At 37.2% G+C, this 17,187-nt stretch overlaps 2 protein-coding genes across 3 annotated transcripts; both read left to right on the top strand.

The window, feature by feature from the left end:
• Positions 1-1,172: 1,172 nt before the first annotated feature.
• On the top strand, positions 1,173-8,911 carry LOC103152417 (vesicle-associated membrane protein 8-like). The gene is made up of 3 exons (XM_007572873.2): positions 1,173-1,405; positions 6,200-6,367; positions 7,511-8,911. Exons 1-3 carry the CDS (start codon positions 1,391-1,393, stop codon positions 7,694-7,696), a joined length of 369 nt encoding a protein of 122 aa, XP_007572935.1. The 5' UTR covers positions 1,173-1,390; the 3' UTR covers positions 7,697-8,911.
• Positions 8,912-9,010: 99 nt separating this feature from the next.
• On the top strand, positions 9,011-15,078 carry LOC103152414 (vesicle-associated membrane protein 8-like). 2 transcript variants are annotated; one of them, XM_007572866.2, is made up of 3 exons: positions 9,011-10,451; positions 13,541-13,708; positions 14,741-15,078. In XM_007572866.2, the coding sequence occupies exons 1-3, from the start codon at positions 10,440-10,442 to the stop codon at positions 14,924-14,926; spliced, it is 366 nt and encodes a 121-aa protein (XP_007572928.1). In that variant the 5' UTR covers positions 9,011-10,439; the 3' UTR covers positions 14,927-15,078. The 2 variants fall into 2 exon arrangements, with proteins under 2 accessions (XP_007572928.1, XP_016516569.1); XM_016661083.1 differs by lacking the exon at positions 9,011-10,451 and having other exon boundaries at positions 10,767-13,708.
• Positions 15,079-17,187: the final 2,109 nt, after the last annotated feature.

Raw genomic sequence — 17,187 nt, 5'->3', positions numbered from 1 at the left:
ATTCTGGAAACCAGCGTTGCAAACTAGAAGAGCTGCAGAGATCTGCAGCTCAGGCATGACAGTCTGTCGACTTATAATATGAACTTAGAAGACAGCATTTTGGTCAAATGAGACTAAAATGAAACATTTTGACCAATAAGATGTGAAGTGTAGCAGAAAACTAACTCAGATGGACCAGATTTTGTAAAGAATGTGTGTTTTGTAAGCATTGTGCCCTGTATAAAACTCATAGGCTCAAATGAAGTGAGTTGACTTAATGTTTTTGTATTTTCATCAATATAAACAATTTTAAAGTATTTGAAAATTATGAAGTTATGGTTGATTATGTTACGGAGTAATCAACCATGACTGATGCATGGTAGTCCCACCGTGCATCAGTTTATACCCGCAGATATATGTGACTATCAATGTACTGTAGTTTGCGTTGGAGTATTTTTCTTTCATGAAAAAGGCACCAAAACTCCAGTCCAGGGATCCACATTTATGCAGATCTGGCTCTGTTTGGATTAAAGCCCAACTGAGGACTTCTTTCAAACTGTTCACAGATTTATGCTTGTCTTTATTTTTACAATATAGTGATATAATTGCCACAAATGTTTAACTAAAAAAAAGTATTGATTCTTTCCACCTGTATAAACAGAGTCCATCCTCATACATATTTATTTCTCAATCTTCCGATTTATTTTTTAACGTAATATATTTTTTGCCTAGTAATTTAAATTTAAATTCCTGTAAGTCTAAGCTCTTTGCCTTTTGCTGTTGACCTCCGTTCAGTACTGTTGCTTAAAAATGAAAGATGACAAAACACACAGCACTGAGCTTTTCCTACAGAGAAAAAATATTCTAGGAGAGTTTATGACTCAATAATTATGACTCACTAAGATCACATTTAGGATGTGCTGGTAACATCTGAGTGTGACGCCACAGTAGGAGTGGCCCAGGTGTATTTTACGACAATGAGAGAAGTACAGGTGCAGTTTCAAAATAAAAGCATTTTAATTTCGCCGTAAGGTGAGAATAATGGCCATAAAACGTTGGCATCACCCATTAGCCCTTTAAATAGTTTAAACACTTTAAATAACCTTATTATTTTAGTGTTTGCTCGTCGAGAAACAAATCGTATATCGCTGCGAGGTTGCGTATTTTAATGTGACGGAGGAAGCAAATTGTGATGCGGTTCACTTAACACCGGCGACGCGGAGGAATTTAGTCAGAAGGAAAAAAAAAACAAGGAAGTTAACTTGAAGAAGGAAACGTAGTTAGAACTTGAACGTATTAAACTTTTACATTTTAAACCAGGTTTTTAAGAAGGTCTTAAGTGAACGCAACAGGGTTAAATTAAAAGTTGGACCACCAATTTACGAGCAAGAGGACTTTTGCTTCTAACAAGATGGACTATGATCCGGTAGGTGATGAGAATAATGGCTGAAGCCTCTGTTTGTTGCTCAGTGTGAACCTTTCGATGCCACTACTGACCGCCATACAGGCAGCAGGTGCATTTCTAGAGAAAACAGGTCCTATGGAAGGAAGAGAGAAAAAAAACAGGCTCACTCAGAGAACATATTAACTTTTAAACCTAGAGAAAGAAAGTTCTTGCGACGCCGAGCTAAAAAAAAAAAAAGGCCAATAATACCACCCAATGACCAGCTCTCACCAAAAGCTGCGTGGTGGAAGGATTCTTTTCCCCATCTTTGTTAAAACTAAAAACTTCGCACTAAAAAATTTATCCATTTCACATAACCTGCTGCGGTGATATTATTGACTTTTTTAAAATTCATTTTAAACAAATATATTTAATAGTTTTCTCCCAACGAGTGTGTGAGTCCAGCTCTATTTAATTCCCCTCTTTGGGACTGTTAAAAACAAACCTCTCTGTGCCCAAAGGCAGATAGGTACAGTTAGCAAATCATTTACGTCAATTATACTTATATCCATTTACCTGTTATTAAGTTTGGTAAAGACAAAATAACGTAATAAACCCACTAAACATGTACGACATGCTGTTATTTCGATAAAGCTGGTATTTTGGGATAATACCTGCTATACAGATATGCTGCCAGTTTTAAAACATTTGAGTGATTAGTTGCTGTCCTTTAGTTTCCCCAACCGTGACTGTTTCTTTTTTTATTTTTTTCTTACAAGTGGAAATATTTTTCTAAGAGTTCAATGTATCTTTCTTGCAAGCCATGCAGATGAATTTGTTCACCCAGCTGACTGGCAGTAAGCAGCAACGGGTAGCGGAGGGGTTCTCCAACTTCCAATAGAAACTGAAGTAAATCATTCAGTTGTGTTTAATTTAAAAGACAAAGCTGTGATGAATCGAGAATCCATATATCAAACTTTCTTTGATATTAGTGGCTGAAGTTGCAGATCCCAAAAGACTAAACTTAAAAATACTACAAAATTATGACCTTCATTTCATGACATCTGCAGTATTTTACCTTTCACATTTTAATAATTTGCATGGAACAGCTTATGATTTAGATATTTTCTTGTCTGCATCAACCACAGATCTATGGTTGATCTAGTACAGTACTGACTATAAATAATAAAGTACAGTAATGACTATAAATAAACTGGGGTGGTGGAAGAATTAGTTCTCAAACATTATGACATTTCTAAAACTTCACCTCAATAAATCCAGTTTTTATGAGAGATTTTAAAACGACTGTAGTGGCAGAGGAGATGGAATATTTTTACCTGGTATTGTTTTACAATTAAAATAAAGTTTCAGTCTAAAGTTACAGTGTGTTTGGTTGAAAGGAGCAGATTAGTATTGTTTTAATTTTTACTCTGAAGTTAAACCTGCAAAGTCCCTACATTGAGAATTAGCAGAAAGTTGAAATTATCAGGGGAAAATCTGAGATAACTCAGCTGACCTGACGTCAAAAACAAAAATGGCTGCAGAGATATCTGCAGCAATAAACATTTTATTTTCATTTCTGGAATCTAAATGGATATATTTGGTACATCTATTACTCGGTCTGTCCCTTCAAGCTTCACTGAAAACAACAATTAACAAACTCCACAGGTTTTCCTCGTTGCTGGAGTTTGACTAAGTTGCTGCTGATTTCATTTCCAGATTTGACTTCATTGGTAAATGATACACAGAGAGATTAGCCAAAGAAAAATATTTAAGTAAAAAAAAGAAACAATTTGGTCATGTATTGAATATTCTTTTATTTTTTTTCTTTCCATCACATCGCCAAACACCATGAAATTAATTAAAGGATAATTAAAAGGTTTTAAAGAAATCTTTATTTCTTTAAAATAAAGTTGTTTTTCTCTGTATTGTATTGCACAACTTTGTGGTGAATGTTTGTGCTATATGACTTTATATTCTTTTTAGATTTGTAACTTAATATGCTCATTTTAGATAAAAGTTGCTTTTTATTTATCATTACTATTATTCCTTTTTGTTGAAGATTATTAAGTTGTCTGTGTTGCACGGTCATCTATTGAATTTACATTGATTGTACCTGGAGGGAGTACAGATTAAAGTTAGCCTTTATGGCTAACTCTGATCATACTTTGTCCCTTTTGAAATAAATAAATTGATCAACATCAGCCAACCAAATTGTACTTTATATATTAATAAATCCGACTCCAGAGGAGTTAGTGGCTCACAGGTCATGAACCTTACTGCATGCCACTGCTGGCCACCGTAACTTGTTCCTGGTTCTCTATCTTCCTCTTCATCTCAAAGGTCTGTTTGAATATTTATGTTTGAATATTTCTGAATATTTATGTTTGAATATTTATGACCAACGCTACCTGGCTAACGTTAACAAACCATTGGTTTGTGTTGCTAACGCCACAGGGTAGCATTGGTCTGGAGTTAGGTAACACACAGTAACAGTTCCTCATTGGTCAATGCAAACCAATGAGGAACTGCTTAAGTGTAACCAAGATTTTAAAAAAGCGTTTTTATGTAACAAATGTTTTTTTTTGTTTTTTTTTTTCTTTAAAAGGGACTATTCATTATGATTAGACCATAAAGAATCTCAGACACGCTTCATTACCTCTATATTATTCAGTGCTTGGCACTTATTACATTTGGGTAGTAAAATCAGACAGTTAGGATTTGGAGATGTGGCTAACATGGACAAGGGAAATCAGTCACTTTGCATTCAGAGCAGCAGTGAAACACACACTGTAGTCTTAGGTGTTTTTTTTCCTCCAATATCTTTAGCTTATATACACCAGCTAAATGGCTGCACTCCTATCATCTCACAGGCTTTTGTATGAGTTACTGAGTTCAGCTGGAATACCAAGGCCACTTTCCATGAATCGGAGACATGCCCCTCTTTCTGTGAACAGAGATAGCCGTCAGCCATTCAGTGTGCCTTGAAGGAGTCATTGGTGTGAAGAGATCAGGAAAGGGCTGAGCTAGGTTTGTGTGGCAGGCGAATAAAACGTAAGGTTGGATGTCGCTCCTTCCTCAGTGGACGTGGGGTTTAGCAAAAAATAAAAATAATAGCATACAGTTAAGCATTAACTAATGAAGCTATTAAAAATCTATAAAACTTGCAGCTGAGATGAGAACATCATGAAGACACAGGATAGCATCAGTCAGACAACGGATGACGCAGGAAAAAACCTGCTCTGTTTCCTAGATACGGCTTTGTTTAGAGGCTGCTGCCGTCTTGTGGGATAAGGAGGTGTGTGTGCGCGCACACACACCTGCTGCCATTTCTGCTGTGAATTCACACCAAGAGCATTGAAAAATGAGTTTACTTTACACTGTATCAAACAACCCCTGGAAAAAATAATTTGGCATTCAGCGGGGTCGGCTGCCGCATGCAAGAGTTTTGATCAGTGACCTGAAAATGGCAACACGATACAAATCAGTAGGTTATATTTAGTGGATGGCAAACCTTCGGTGGGTGTGAATGTTTTCTAAAGGTCTGTCTGAATATTTATGATGAGTTTAAAGTTTGAAGGAATGTTTACCCTGTCATGCATGAAAGGGATTCTTCAACAATTGGGCTTTTCCAAGTGAAGTTGGTTCGTTTTAAAGCAACCAGACGTTCCTTGGTAGATTCCAAACTCAAATTTTGTATTTTTCTTAAAAACAAAGTTCAAATCAATAATATGGCAAATAACTGAAAAAAATATTAAAGTTAAGGGAAAGCTAAAATATTGAGGATAAATAAGTGAGTTGTCTCACATTATGGTGCTAAATGGATGTACCGTAAATCAAACTTTTGGATGGGGACTCTAGTTAAGAACAAATCGAAGCTTTTTTTTTATATCTCAAGTGGTTTTGCCCAAAATGATGCCTTTTTAAAACTATTTATTTTAGTTCTGACGGCAAGATGGGTATCTTTTACCTACAGTGGTGTATTAGGTAAAAGATTTTTCATCTCAATGAATGTTGAGATGTTTTATCACCTGCTGTTGAGTTCAGTCTTCTCTATAAAACTAACATAGTTTTTCTGCTGACGCTGAAACATTTAATTGCCATCGTTTCATTACTGTGTTGATGTCACAGCCGTTTCTATACCTGTAAACGGAGAGACGACTATGAAATGTGTAAATCTGCCTACTCACATTTAGACTAATCACTGTGCATAATACATAATCTTACTCTGTGTATTATGGTGAGCACATTGTGAGTTTTGTAATGGCGTTATTTAAGCTCTAAAGGTTTCTTCCCTGTACTTGGCTGCATCTCTGCCTGAATTTGGGTGGTACTTAGATTTATTTATTTTATTTTTCTTAACCAGACACTTAACGTAAAACTCCTTAAGCTTTGTAGACTGTGAAGATAAGTTTATCCTGCATGTCCAAAGCCTTGTGATTATTCTGTAATACATGATTTATTTTCAGTCGTATCAGGTTTAAATCTTAGTCCAGAGATGCCCACAGGCCTTCTGAAGAGAAATAAGACTGCATACATTTAAATAGTTACTCTGATATTGCTGCTTGAGTTTCGAACCATCAAAATTTCTTGGAAATAGGTGAGAGTAGAGCACCTAGGATTTGAGTGCACAAATAATATTATATATTTGACTGCAGCATATTTATTGGGTCTAGTGCATGCGATAAAATGGGATGAAATGTATATTGATGCAGGTGATGTCTAACAACTGCAATTTGTCATTGAAGAATGTCGAGTCCTCATTGACATTGACATGGTAAAGTTGATGATATCTGGCGTAGTTCAGCTAATTCTGAGTACTTTGTGCCGCCTTAGGAGCACGGAGGAATCGAGGACGCACCAGAGCCCAAGGACAAGGTCCAGAACCTGAAGGATCAGGTGGATGGAGTGAAGAACATCATGACGCAGAATGTGGACCGGATCCTGGCGCGAGGAGAGAGACTGGACGACCTCATGGGCAAGTCGGAGGATCTTCAAGCAGGGGTCAGTGTTACTGCCATATTTTTATTATTATATACTTTTGCTCTCCTTTTAGTTTATCCGAAACACTGAGTTGCACTGTGTAGGTTTATTGTTGAGCCATGATCACAGTGGTAGTCATTATGAACAACTCTGAACAGGATGCTTTAGATGGGGTGTATGGGGGGGGAAGGCAAATAAAGTGTCATCATCATTCTTCTGTTGAACGCAACTTTTAATGGAGAACGTTTCAGTCAGGCACCTTGGAAAGAGAATGAGCTCATTAACCCCACAGCTTGCTCCCTCAGGATCAGATGTCTCATTACACAGTACGCTTCAACCCATGTCACATTTTGATTTTACTCTTCATTAAAGGTTCACTTGAAGTCTCTGGGAGCGAAACCAATCAGCCGCTATAGACAGGAGTCTAAAGAGTGTATATGGATTCAGTCATCAAAAGTCTACACAAACTCCCTGATTATATGTTTTTTTAAAAACTTATCCAAGTAAAGAAGCCATTTTGATTGGGAAGAACTATGAAAAATCTTTCACTAGCTGTGTTTCCATTACAGATGTGCAGAAAAATTTGTCTGTATTCCACTAATGTCAAAAAAACCCACAATTTTGCAATTGATGCGTTTCCATTAAATAAAAGATGCGATTAAAATGACATGTGAATAAGTTTGTTTACATAATGTTGGCAAATAACATGCAGCCCATCATCCTCCAGCTCCTCCTTGCCTTCTTCTTCGTGGTTTTCACATCTGATTCTTGATCACATATGATGCAAAAAAAAAGGTGCAGTTCCCATTAAGGAAATTTATTTTCAAAACGTCGATTTGCACAACTATATGGTCAGTGGGAACGCAGCTATTGTCTTTTCATTTTATTAAAAAGCAGAAAACTGATTATTGATAAACCAAGAAGGAAAATATGCTTGTCCTAAAGAATTAAAGCACAAACGGCTGGCAGGAAAAACTGCCAGCCGTTTTTCCTGTCAGTGTGTCCTCATCCAGTGACATCTATAGGAAAACTTCTGTTTAATTTGAGCATCTGAATCATCTACATGATGTCTGAGAATTGTAGCTTGCTGCAGAATGGAGCCTGGGGTTTGTGTGGAGAATGGTGACATTTTGGGTGATCCTTCTCATGTTCCTCCATTCCCAGGCTCAGAACTTCAAGCAGACTTCTCACAAAGTGGCCCGGTCCTACTGGTGGAAGAACGTCAAGCTGATCGTCGTCATCGTGGTGGTGGTGCTCATCATCATCCTCATCATCATCCTGCTGGCCACCGGCGTCATTCCCGTCAGTGCGCCTGTGGGTCCTGTAGTAAATCCCACCAAGAAACCGTGAAGGCACACAACACGTCCAACGAGACACAACGAAGTCGTAAACACAGAATTCCAAGTAATATATTGACCCTAGAACATGACTTATTACTACTTCTGGTAAATATTTAAGGCTTCTTTGTTTCTTCAGGTTACTTTCATGCTTTTGTTACAGGCACTTTTAATGATAAACTCTTTGAAACAGCTTAAATAAAACCAGATAAGTGAGTTATCTTTCCTTTTCTAGCTTTTTTAAATGCTTTTTTTTTTCTTTTTTCTTTTTACTGGAAGCACCTCAGTCTTCTCCATCTGTAGCCAGTTAACAGTTAATTTGAATGATTGTAGGTTTTTATTTTCCATAGCTCATCGTTTATGTTGACTTTTCCAAAGATATGCTTATGAACCGGAGAAACTTGGCCAACGTGTTACGAGACGCACATTAGATCTTCAATGTTACCACTAACTTCAGTAAAGGAGAATCTACTTTTTTACACTCGTGCAAAAGAAAATCTGTACAACTAAAACCAACGACTGATGTTAGTACGATGAATGTCTTTTTTTTTTTTTACATTCAAGCATCTGTTACAGAATAGAGGCCTGACGTGTTGAGAACAAGTGGGACGCACCACCAGGCCCTTCCAGTCTATCAGCTGGGACAGACCGTTTCCTGCCCGTTTATTTCTATAACATTTAGGCCCACCTCTATCTGCTGCCCCACCACCTGGCTAGCTTCAAAGAGGTCTAAATTAATCAAATTATCAACTGTATATAGTTCTCACCAATGTGTATATTTACTGTTAACAAGTGTCTTTGCAGAAAGTGTCTAATCATTAGAACCAAATTATTTAATTCTTTATTTTATTCAATGAAATCAAGAATGATTCCTAGATATTTCTGTGAAAATAAACTATACTGATTTTTGATTAAATGGCACAGTTCTGTTTTTTTGTCTTTTCTTTTTTTTTTCTTTTTTTTGCTGTTTATCAGATTATTGTACAAAAAAGCAGAATGGAATGTGTTGGAACAAATTCTTTCTGTGTGTATTATAGTTGTCTGTATTTGTGGGATGCAGTAGCCTCTGTTCTCTTAGCCTGTTTATTTTGACTGAGTGATGCCGGCCGGATAAATGCTGTCCTGATGGCAGACCGCCGCAGAGCAGCTGTGTGGTGTAGCTGCTCGCCAGCGTTTCTGGTGTTAAATAGCTTTACTGTCTGATGAAGTCAATAAATAGTATTTACCTCAACCTGGTTGTTTGGAACTTGTTTGTTGTTCACCGAGTTGCCTCAAGATGGCGACCTGGTAGCGGTGCCGGTGTGCCGTCTCTGTTCAACCGTTCTGGTTCCGCGTGCCGTGTCGCACGCATAACACATGTGACAGGTGTTATGCCGAGAAACTCATTCTTGCCGAGAATTGCATGCCCTTGTCGCGGGATCGCGCATTGCTCTAAGCTCTCGCATATTGACGAGAAAAAGGACTGAAGTCTGACCGAAGAGGCAACTTTTAAATGTATTCGGATCATTATCATGTTTCTGAACCATATAACCTCTAGAACGGTGAGTTATATTTCGCAAATTAATTGAAATAAATACGGTTTTGACACCTTTTTTGAGACATAAGTTGAACGTTTTACAATGTCTGATGAATACGTTCTTCTCCGCTAATGATTTGAAATTCCCCGCTTTTTCTTTTAACACCGTAATGGCTTAACGCATGAGAAAACAGGGCCATTATGTAGAAAATTTTATATCACCCATAACTGTCCAGTCTATTAATGTAAGAGGGAATGAATTTTAATTTCTGAGCCTGCCCATATCTGCATCCCCTGTCTATTGACTTATTGATGTGAAACGTTTAAGGAAAAGCAGGACTATCGGTAGGCTCACTTTTTGAACTCTTAAATCCACTCTCCAGAACTTTTATTTTGGCTGAAAATATGGCTTTGCATTCTATTAGATAAAAATTTAATATGTGAATGATGGCTAAAGTTTAAATATACCTTTTAATTGCATTAGGCCTTATAATAAGCATTCACCGAATGCTTATCATGAAACCGATGAAGTCGTTTTCTCTGCTAAATGTTTGGGTTTGGCTGCATTCAGAAGGCTGAGGGACAAAAAGCCTATTGTTGTTTCTGGGATTTAATTATGTGGAAGAGAAATATACAAAACAATTTCATTCACCTTGATGTGAAGGAGAGTTTATTTGCTTAGACTTTATATATCACTAATTTACAAAATTGTACCCTTAATATCTCAAATGGTAGCAGTTACTTTTAGCTTTTCTTTCAAAGTGAGATAAGCATTCACCGAATGCTTATCATAATGCTGTGGTCCTCTCTACTGTCATCTACTGGGGCAACAGCATCAGAGCCATGAATCTAAAAAGGCTCAACAACTTGATAAAAAAAGGTCTGGGGAACTACTGTAGGACCTATGGAGAAAAGATGGATTCTTCATTAAATCAAGAAATTACATGAGGCACTCTTGTGCCTCAACAGAACAAGAGTTCTGCGAGAGTTGCATAAAGGTAAGTTGCATTTAATTCCCCTCGGGGATTAATACAGTATTTTTAAAGAAAACTAAATTTAAATATTTAATATTCATCCTCCCTAATGACTAGTTATTTTTCTGGGTATTCGTCTGAGTCATAATCCACATGTCCAAATGAATGAGGAATAGGATCACCTAAAAACCTGCTCTCCAGGAAGTTCCAGACACAACATCAGAGGATCTTTACAGTAACTTCAGCAGAGAGCTGAGCCAGAGACAATGACAGCTGTCGTAAGTATTAAACCTTTCAATGTTTTTAGAGCGAAGAACAGCAGAGCTTTCAAAGATTTTGTTTTTATCGATATTTCTCTAGAACAAGGCACTACATTTGTCAGAAAAGCTGTACATTTTTAATAAGTGATAGGCAGATTCTTTATTGAAGACAGAAGTGCTCCCGTAATGTCTCCGTTCATCGATCATTTCTTCAATTGTTATTTTACAAACTTAAATTTAAAATACTATTTTTTTTTATTTCTAAAGAAACTATACATTTTATTGCACTTTTAAGATAGTTTTTTATTGCTTTAAAAACTATTTAATGCACTCATTCATATTTGTTTTGGTTGTCAGAGCCATCATGTGCAACAGATCTATCCGTGAAATAAAAACACAGAGAATGTCAGCAGCTGGTGACAAACAGCAACTAACTCAGCTTCATTTTCAGCTTTTAAAAAATGATGTAGGACGCTGAGTTTTCCTCGTGTCCAAGGATGATTGGAAAATGATGTTTGAGGTCAAACTACTGCAGCGTCCTCAGCAGTCTGCTGCTGCCGTTCTGTAAACTATTCGCTGTCATTCCTTTGGGTGTAACTTTTTTCCCGACAGGAAACAGATTTTACCGTAAATGTTCTTCATGTGGGGAAAAAATTTGCCGGACTGCATAGATTAAGTCTGGCAGGAGTGCCTGCCATCACCAAGTCTGACTGATTACACTTAATGTTATTAGAATAGCCTATATCAAGTCTATGGTGGTTGAACGTTAAAATGAACTGAATGGTAAAACTGGACACTTTGCTTTTTGTTTGAAATATTTATTGTTGTTAGCATCATTTCTTATTTTTGAGTTTGTCTCTCAGCCACAATAAACGATCTGGACAAATGTAATACCATCAGATTAAAAGGTTATTTTCCTGATCAAATAGAAAAGTAACCTCGTTTTGCTCTAACATTAGGAAATCCAAACTGACCCGGTAGAGCTTTTAATCCGTTATAGATGCACTAGTGGTGAAAAATCTTGTTTTAGGATGAGTTGGTAATTCTTCATTATTGTGGGATTACTGTGGGATTTTTATTTTCTAGTGTGTGGTTTCCTTCCAATCAAACACTTTGCTAAAGAATGCAGATTATTTTTCAGTAGTGTCAAACTTGACATCTCCTAATAATACACACACACGCACACACACACGGAAAGAACATTCAGGTTCTCACTCAGCTTCTCGGAAGTTACTGCATATTATCTGTATTTCTTTAAACACCTTCTTTCCCTGTGGTCAAACTGAAGCTCAGTGCTGCCTCCATGTGGCTGATAAAATATGTCCCACTCTGACATCTGCAGAGCTACAGAATTCAGAAGCTGCCAGGTGATTTCAATGTAGATTTTTTTTCTCATCCTTCAAGCAAGAGTTTTCCAACTCCAAAACAGCTACTGCTGACAGGGAATAAACGTAAAAGTGAGAAAAAAACGCTGTTATTTTAGGCATATGGTGTTATTTGGCATAGAGAACCAATGTTTTACAGTGTGCTCTACTTTTTCTCTTACAACTGAGACTCAATTAAAAACTGTTGTAATGAGCGCTGGAGCAGTAACATTTGTAAGACACGGGGCAGAAACATTTGTTTTCAGTGCACAGCTGTGTAAATCATGCTTTAGCACATCAGATCATTAGCATGCACACTTTGATATTTAGCTAGGTGGGGCTGCAGCACATAGGTGGCACAACTAGAATTTACTTTAATGCTCCTGAAATGTTAGCCTGGTCATTGCCTTCTCACGCTGTTCAGCTCAATTTAAATCTTGCTTTGTCTGGGATTTCTCCCATTCACTTTGATTCTCCTCTAGAATTTCAGCCGGGTCAATCAGGAAAAATTGTGAACAATGACACCAGTTTTCCGTGTTCAGTCTGTATTGGCCACACTTCCAAATATTAAATTATTGTTTAGCACAGCTCTTCTCTCTTCAGAGTGGAGGATGGTTGTTTACAGTGCAAGCAATTTTCAGTAAGCGTCACAGAGTCGAACTGGCACATTACATGCATCACGGGCAAACGATAGCAATTGGGTAAAATGTAAAACCTGGCCTCCAGGAAGTAATCGTTTCTATACAGTCTAGAGCCAAGACTCTATAAACTATAGAACAAGGAGCTGGTTTTTAGCATTATGTAATCTCATACTGCATTTATAAAGATTTATCTACCTCAGCATGTCAAATGCTTGAAGAAGATCCAGATCACAGCAACCTAAACAGCACAGAAGATAATTATTTTTTCACTTGAGTACACTTATAGAGCATTGACCTTACATTCCCAGATAGGGAGTAGATACTCTGAATATACAAAGAAATACATTTTACTAAATTTGAGAACAATTTCTCTAACTTCTATGACTTCTCCTCCAGACTTGTGAAAGTTGTAATACTGTTTGCTTTTGTTTTGGGATTCTTACGGTTTTTGTTGTTTTTTGTTGTTGTTGTTGTTTAAGGCTCCCTGGTTATGATGTACATCATTAGTATCTTCAGTGTTTATCGTGATGCTGTGGCCATCATAGGGACGTCTGTAGGTCAAGTGAAAGCTGATAAAGAATGCTCAACCCGACTGTGCAGTGGTTGCACATTGAAGAAGTGACTGTTAATTTTAAAAAGGACCGTAATTGATTTTTTTTTAAAAAGAAACAGGAAATATGTTTTTAATACGGAATCTGTCATTTCATGTAAATCTGTAGTTTTCCCAAATAAAAAAATGGAAAAAGAAAATGGAGGCACATCCAAAATCGGATACAATCTATTTTGGCGTTGCTTTTTGTCACATTTAGTTATTTTAGGGCATCCAATGAACTTTAATATTGGACCCCCTCCAATAATAGGAGGTAAAGTGCTATATGTTTTACCTTCAAGCTGACTGTATGGGTAAAAAAATGACTTATAACTGTGTGTTATATAATTATGTAATTACATTCAATGAAAGGTAAATACATTTGCTTCTATAGATGTTGGCATGAAGAGTTTTTTAAGACTCACTGCATGCAGTAATTTGACGTCATAATAATAATAATGATTTCCACAAACGTAGTTCAGCTGTCTGTCTTCTCTCTGTCCATCATCACAGGAGATGGAAGAAAAAGATGATTCACAGCAGATGAAAGCCAAGACCAGTGAGCTGTCAGATCAGATAGATGAAGTGAAGGAGATCATGAAGAAAAATTTGAACCAGATCCTCCACCGAGAAGAAAATCTGGAAAAACTCCTGGAAGTGTCCAAGTATCTGGAAGACAAGGTCAGCGTCTTCAGTCACACATAGATCTTCCTAAAACTTCACAGAGATTTGGACTCTTTCCTTCATAAGATCATTTAAAAAGAAAAAGAAAAAAAACACTGTGATTGCAGTGAACGTCAACAGCCAAACCAGTTCAGCAAGGAGCTAAAAATAATAAATGACGTTCGGCCTTTTTCTTCTGCTCCGCCAAACTTTTAATTAGGCGCTTTTTACTTGGGCATTATTGCAGCTCGCAAAGAGAATGAGCTCATTAACCCAACAGCTCTCCATCGTCTGATCGGATGCTCCACTGTGTGGTTGGGGTCATGTGGCTACCAGACATCACTAATGAGCTTCAGTCCTAATCAAGTTAATGGACACCAGTCACATTCACATTCATCACCTACAAACAAGGAAAGGTAAAATACATAGCAGTGGCACAATCAGTCAGACAACAGTAGTTTTGACCAGTAGCTCATCATTCCACCTGGTGCATGAATACCGAACAGCTCAGGTCGGTAGGATGAGGCGCCGTCGGGTTGTGCTTTAAAAACAACAATTTTATATTCAATCAGGACGACACAAACAACATTACCGCTGTACATTAAAGTGAAATGCTCTGATTCACAGCAAACATAATCTCAAACCATTTTACCAAACCAGCGTCCGGTTGGTTTGGATTAGATTTATTTCTCTTAATAAATGAAAATAAAACTTGAAAAGTAATTTCCGTATTTAACCCTGGCTATCTTTGTGTGGTATTTTACCACTTTAGGATAATTAACACATTTTTAATTGAATTTTGAATTTTAATTCAGGTTTGTTTGATAATGCAGATATATTTAAGTGAGGGACTCGGGGGGAAAGAGCCAAAAACAAATTAAGAGGTGAAAAGCATCTGCTTGATTTCTAAGGTGCTAACGCTCTCCGCGGATTCCAAAGGGACTTTTTTTTTCCTCTTCTCTTTTTCAAACACACATTCGTTCACAGAGCACGTCCTCGTCCTTCCAATAAACACATGAATCACTTTTTTTTGTTATTTCCTCTGCTCAGGCTTATAATTTCAGACGTACAACTAATGAAGTGTCTCGCTCCTACTGGTGGAAGAACGTCAAGCTGATCGTGGCCGTGGTCGTGATCGTCCTCATCGTTGTCGTCGTTATCATCCTGCTGGCCGTCGGGGTCATTCCCATCAGCCCGCCTGTGGCTCCTGTGGCCACGCCCACCATCAAGCCCTGAACACACATCAACACAAACACTGTGATGAGACAAAATGAGATTATGGACGGATTACACTGTGTGGCACAGATCTGGACAAATTCTGATGTGCATAGTGAACTGTATTTTTCTCAGTAAACTTACTGTGTAATAAACAAAAAGATAAAAATAAATGATTTGATGTTTATTTTGCAACGAACTAAAACAGAATCGATAAATTAGTCGACAGTATTAACCATTGTATTGTAGTCATGTTGCTATTCAGTCAATTTACAGCAGGTGGCGTTGTGTAATTCCCAGTCATTTTATTTCACAATCAAGTAACTGTTATGTTCAGTTGTTAAGAAAACACTGTTTAGAAGAGGTGATCAGATCAATCCGAAATATCCATCATATTGATACTAAGTCGGTATCAGTATCAGATTGATATTTGCGATCAAAACTAGTTTCAGATTTCCTCTTGAATTTTTTTTCTTTGTTTCTCAAATCTACCTTTAAAGAAAATGTTTTTGCTTTGATTTGCTCTGATCTTTTTTTTTTGTTCTTGCACTTTATTTTAGGAAAAATGCACACGTCTTTTTTTCATGTTTCTGTTCATCTTGTTAAGAAAGAAATTATTAACATATGTTGTGGACACCTTTAAACTTTGTTCAAAGTTTGTCCAAGGTATTAACAAAATAATTCATATTGTTGTCCCTTCAATGAGACAGTGTGAAGCCTCTCAGTGATATGTTTAAAAATGTTAATGCATCTTATTTGTGAAACCATCTCATCATCAAGTTAATTTTAAGTGCTATTGATAAAATGTGGACAACCAACACCCCCACTATGTTTACTCTATTGTTATAATCAATGGTTTGATTATTTAATCTGTACTTTAACTTGGAGGTAGCCAAAAGATCAAGATAACGTTTTGCATGTAGTAGCAGTTTTACGCCACCAGAGGGCACTACTTGATGTGGGTTGGAAGTTTGAGAGTGCGCACAGTAAAGAAAAAACATCCCGTTGTGAGAGATGTATGCCATGTCGTGAGGCAATAAAACGCCCTTCTTCGTAGAAAGTGCAACATTATTAAAATGATAAAATTGGCCGATGAAGGCTTTCAACATTCAACATGTTTCTTCAGTTGTACTGGATTTTTTAGCAGTGTGCAGAACATGAAACCACTTTCTTTTTCATAGAATAAAATTTATTTTGTATCACATCTTGCAGCAGAGTAACACACATACAGCTTGTCATTTTCAGGATCAACTGTCCTTCAGCTCGTTTATTGTCCTCTTTCAGTTGCCAGGGATCTTTTGCTTTTTATGCTATCCTGCAAATTTTGTAATAAAGATTATAAGTCCCAAAATGATGAGTCCTGCCACCACACTGAAGATGATGATGATTTTGGTCTTCTTGTTGGACATTTCTTTCTGCTGCTTCAACTTTTTGGTTGTTCTTTCAAAAACTTTACTCTGCGGACAGAAAAACATGTTGAAATATGTGTTTTCAGTGGTACTTTTCAATATCTGTTATGAGGATGCGAGTCATCTATCATTGATTCAGTTGATTTATGAAGTAACAATAAATTGATAAGCGGGCATTTTCATAAAAACTTGAGTTTTCTGTCATATTAAGAGGGCTCACTGTCTTTCCATAACAAAGTTTTAAATTATTCATATACTGAATATGCTGCATGCAGGCTGTTAAACAAAAACTAGTCTGCTTCAGTCATATTAGCTAACAATAGGAAATACCTTTTTCAACATAACACCATTTTTACACAATCCATTAATGTAAATATTGCACATTAATTACTCCCATGACAAATTTACTTCTGAAAAAAAATAACTTTCGTAAGCGGCCCAAACGACGGTGTGGCAGCCACGATGGGTTTTCCAGTTGGACGGCGCCTCCAGCAGCTACCTTCTCTCGCAGAACCTCGGCCTGCAGCTCCAGATCTTTCAGGTTGTCAGATCTTTCTTCGGCCTTTTTCTTGTTATCCAGCATTATCATTTTCACCTGCTCCACCTCCTCCTGCGTCTGGTGCAGGCGGCTCTTCCCTTCCTCCTGCAACACAGAACTAGGTGAGAATTTATTGTTATTTGGAACAGCTTCTAGCTTGGTGCAATATAAAAGCACCAAAGAAAAGCGGTGATGATTGGTATTTGTGGCAGGAACGAGTTGTGATGCTCCGTATGTTTTGGGGGTAAACAAAGGATCTGGCATTATTGCTGGAACCTGCTATGAAAATTTGCAAGTACTTTAAAAACCTCTTGAAAACATTTTTCATTCGAAAT

This window comes from Poecilia formosa, unplaced genomic scaffold, assembly GCF_000485575.1.
Source record: "Poecilia formosa unplaced genomic scaffold, Poecilia_formosa-5.1.2 Scaffold309, whole genome shotgun sequence".
In the NCBI taxonomy this organism is placed as follows: domain Eukaryota; kingdom Metazoa; phylum Chordata; class Actinopteri; order Cyprinodontiformes; family Poeciliidae; genus Poecilia; species Poecilia formosa.
The sequence above is the reverse complement of the archived record's forward strand: the minus strand, read 5'-3'. Positions and strand labels throughout refer to the sequence as shown.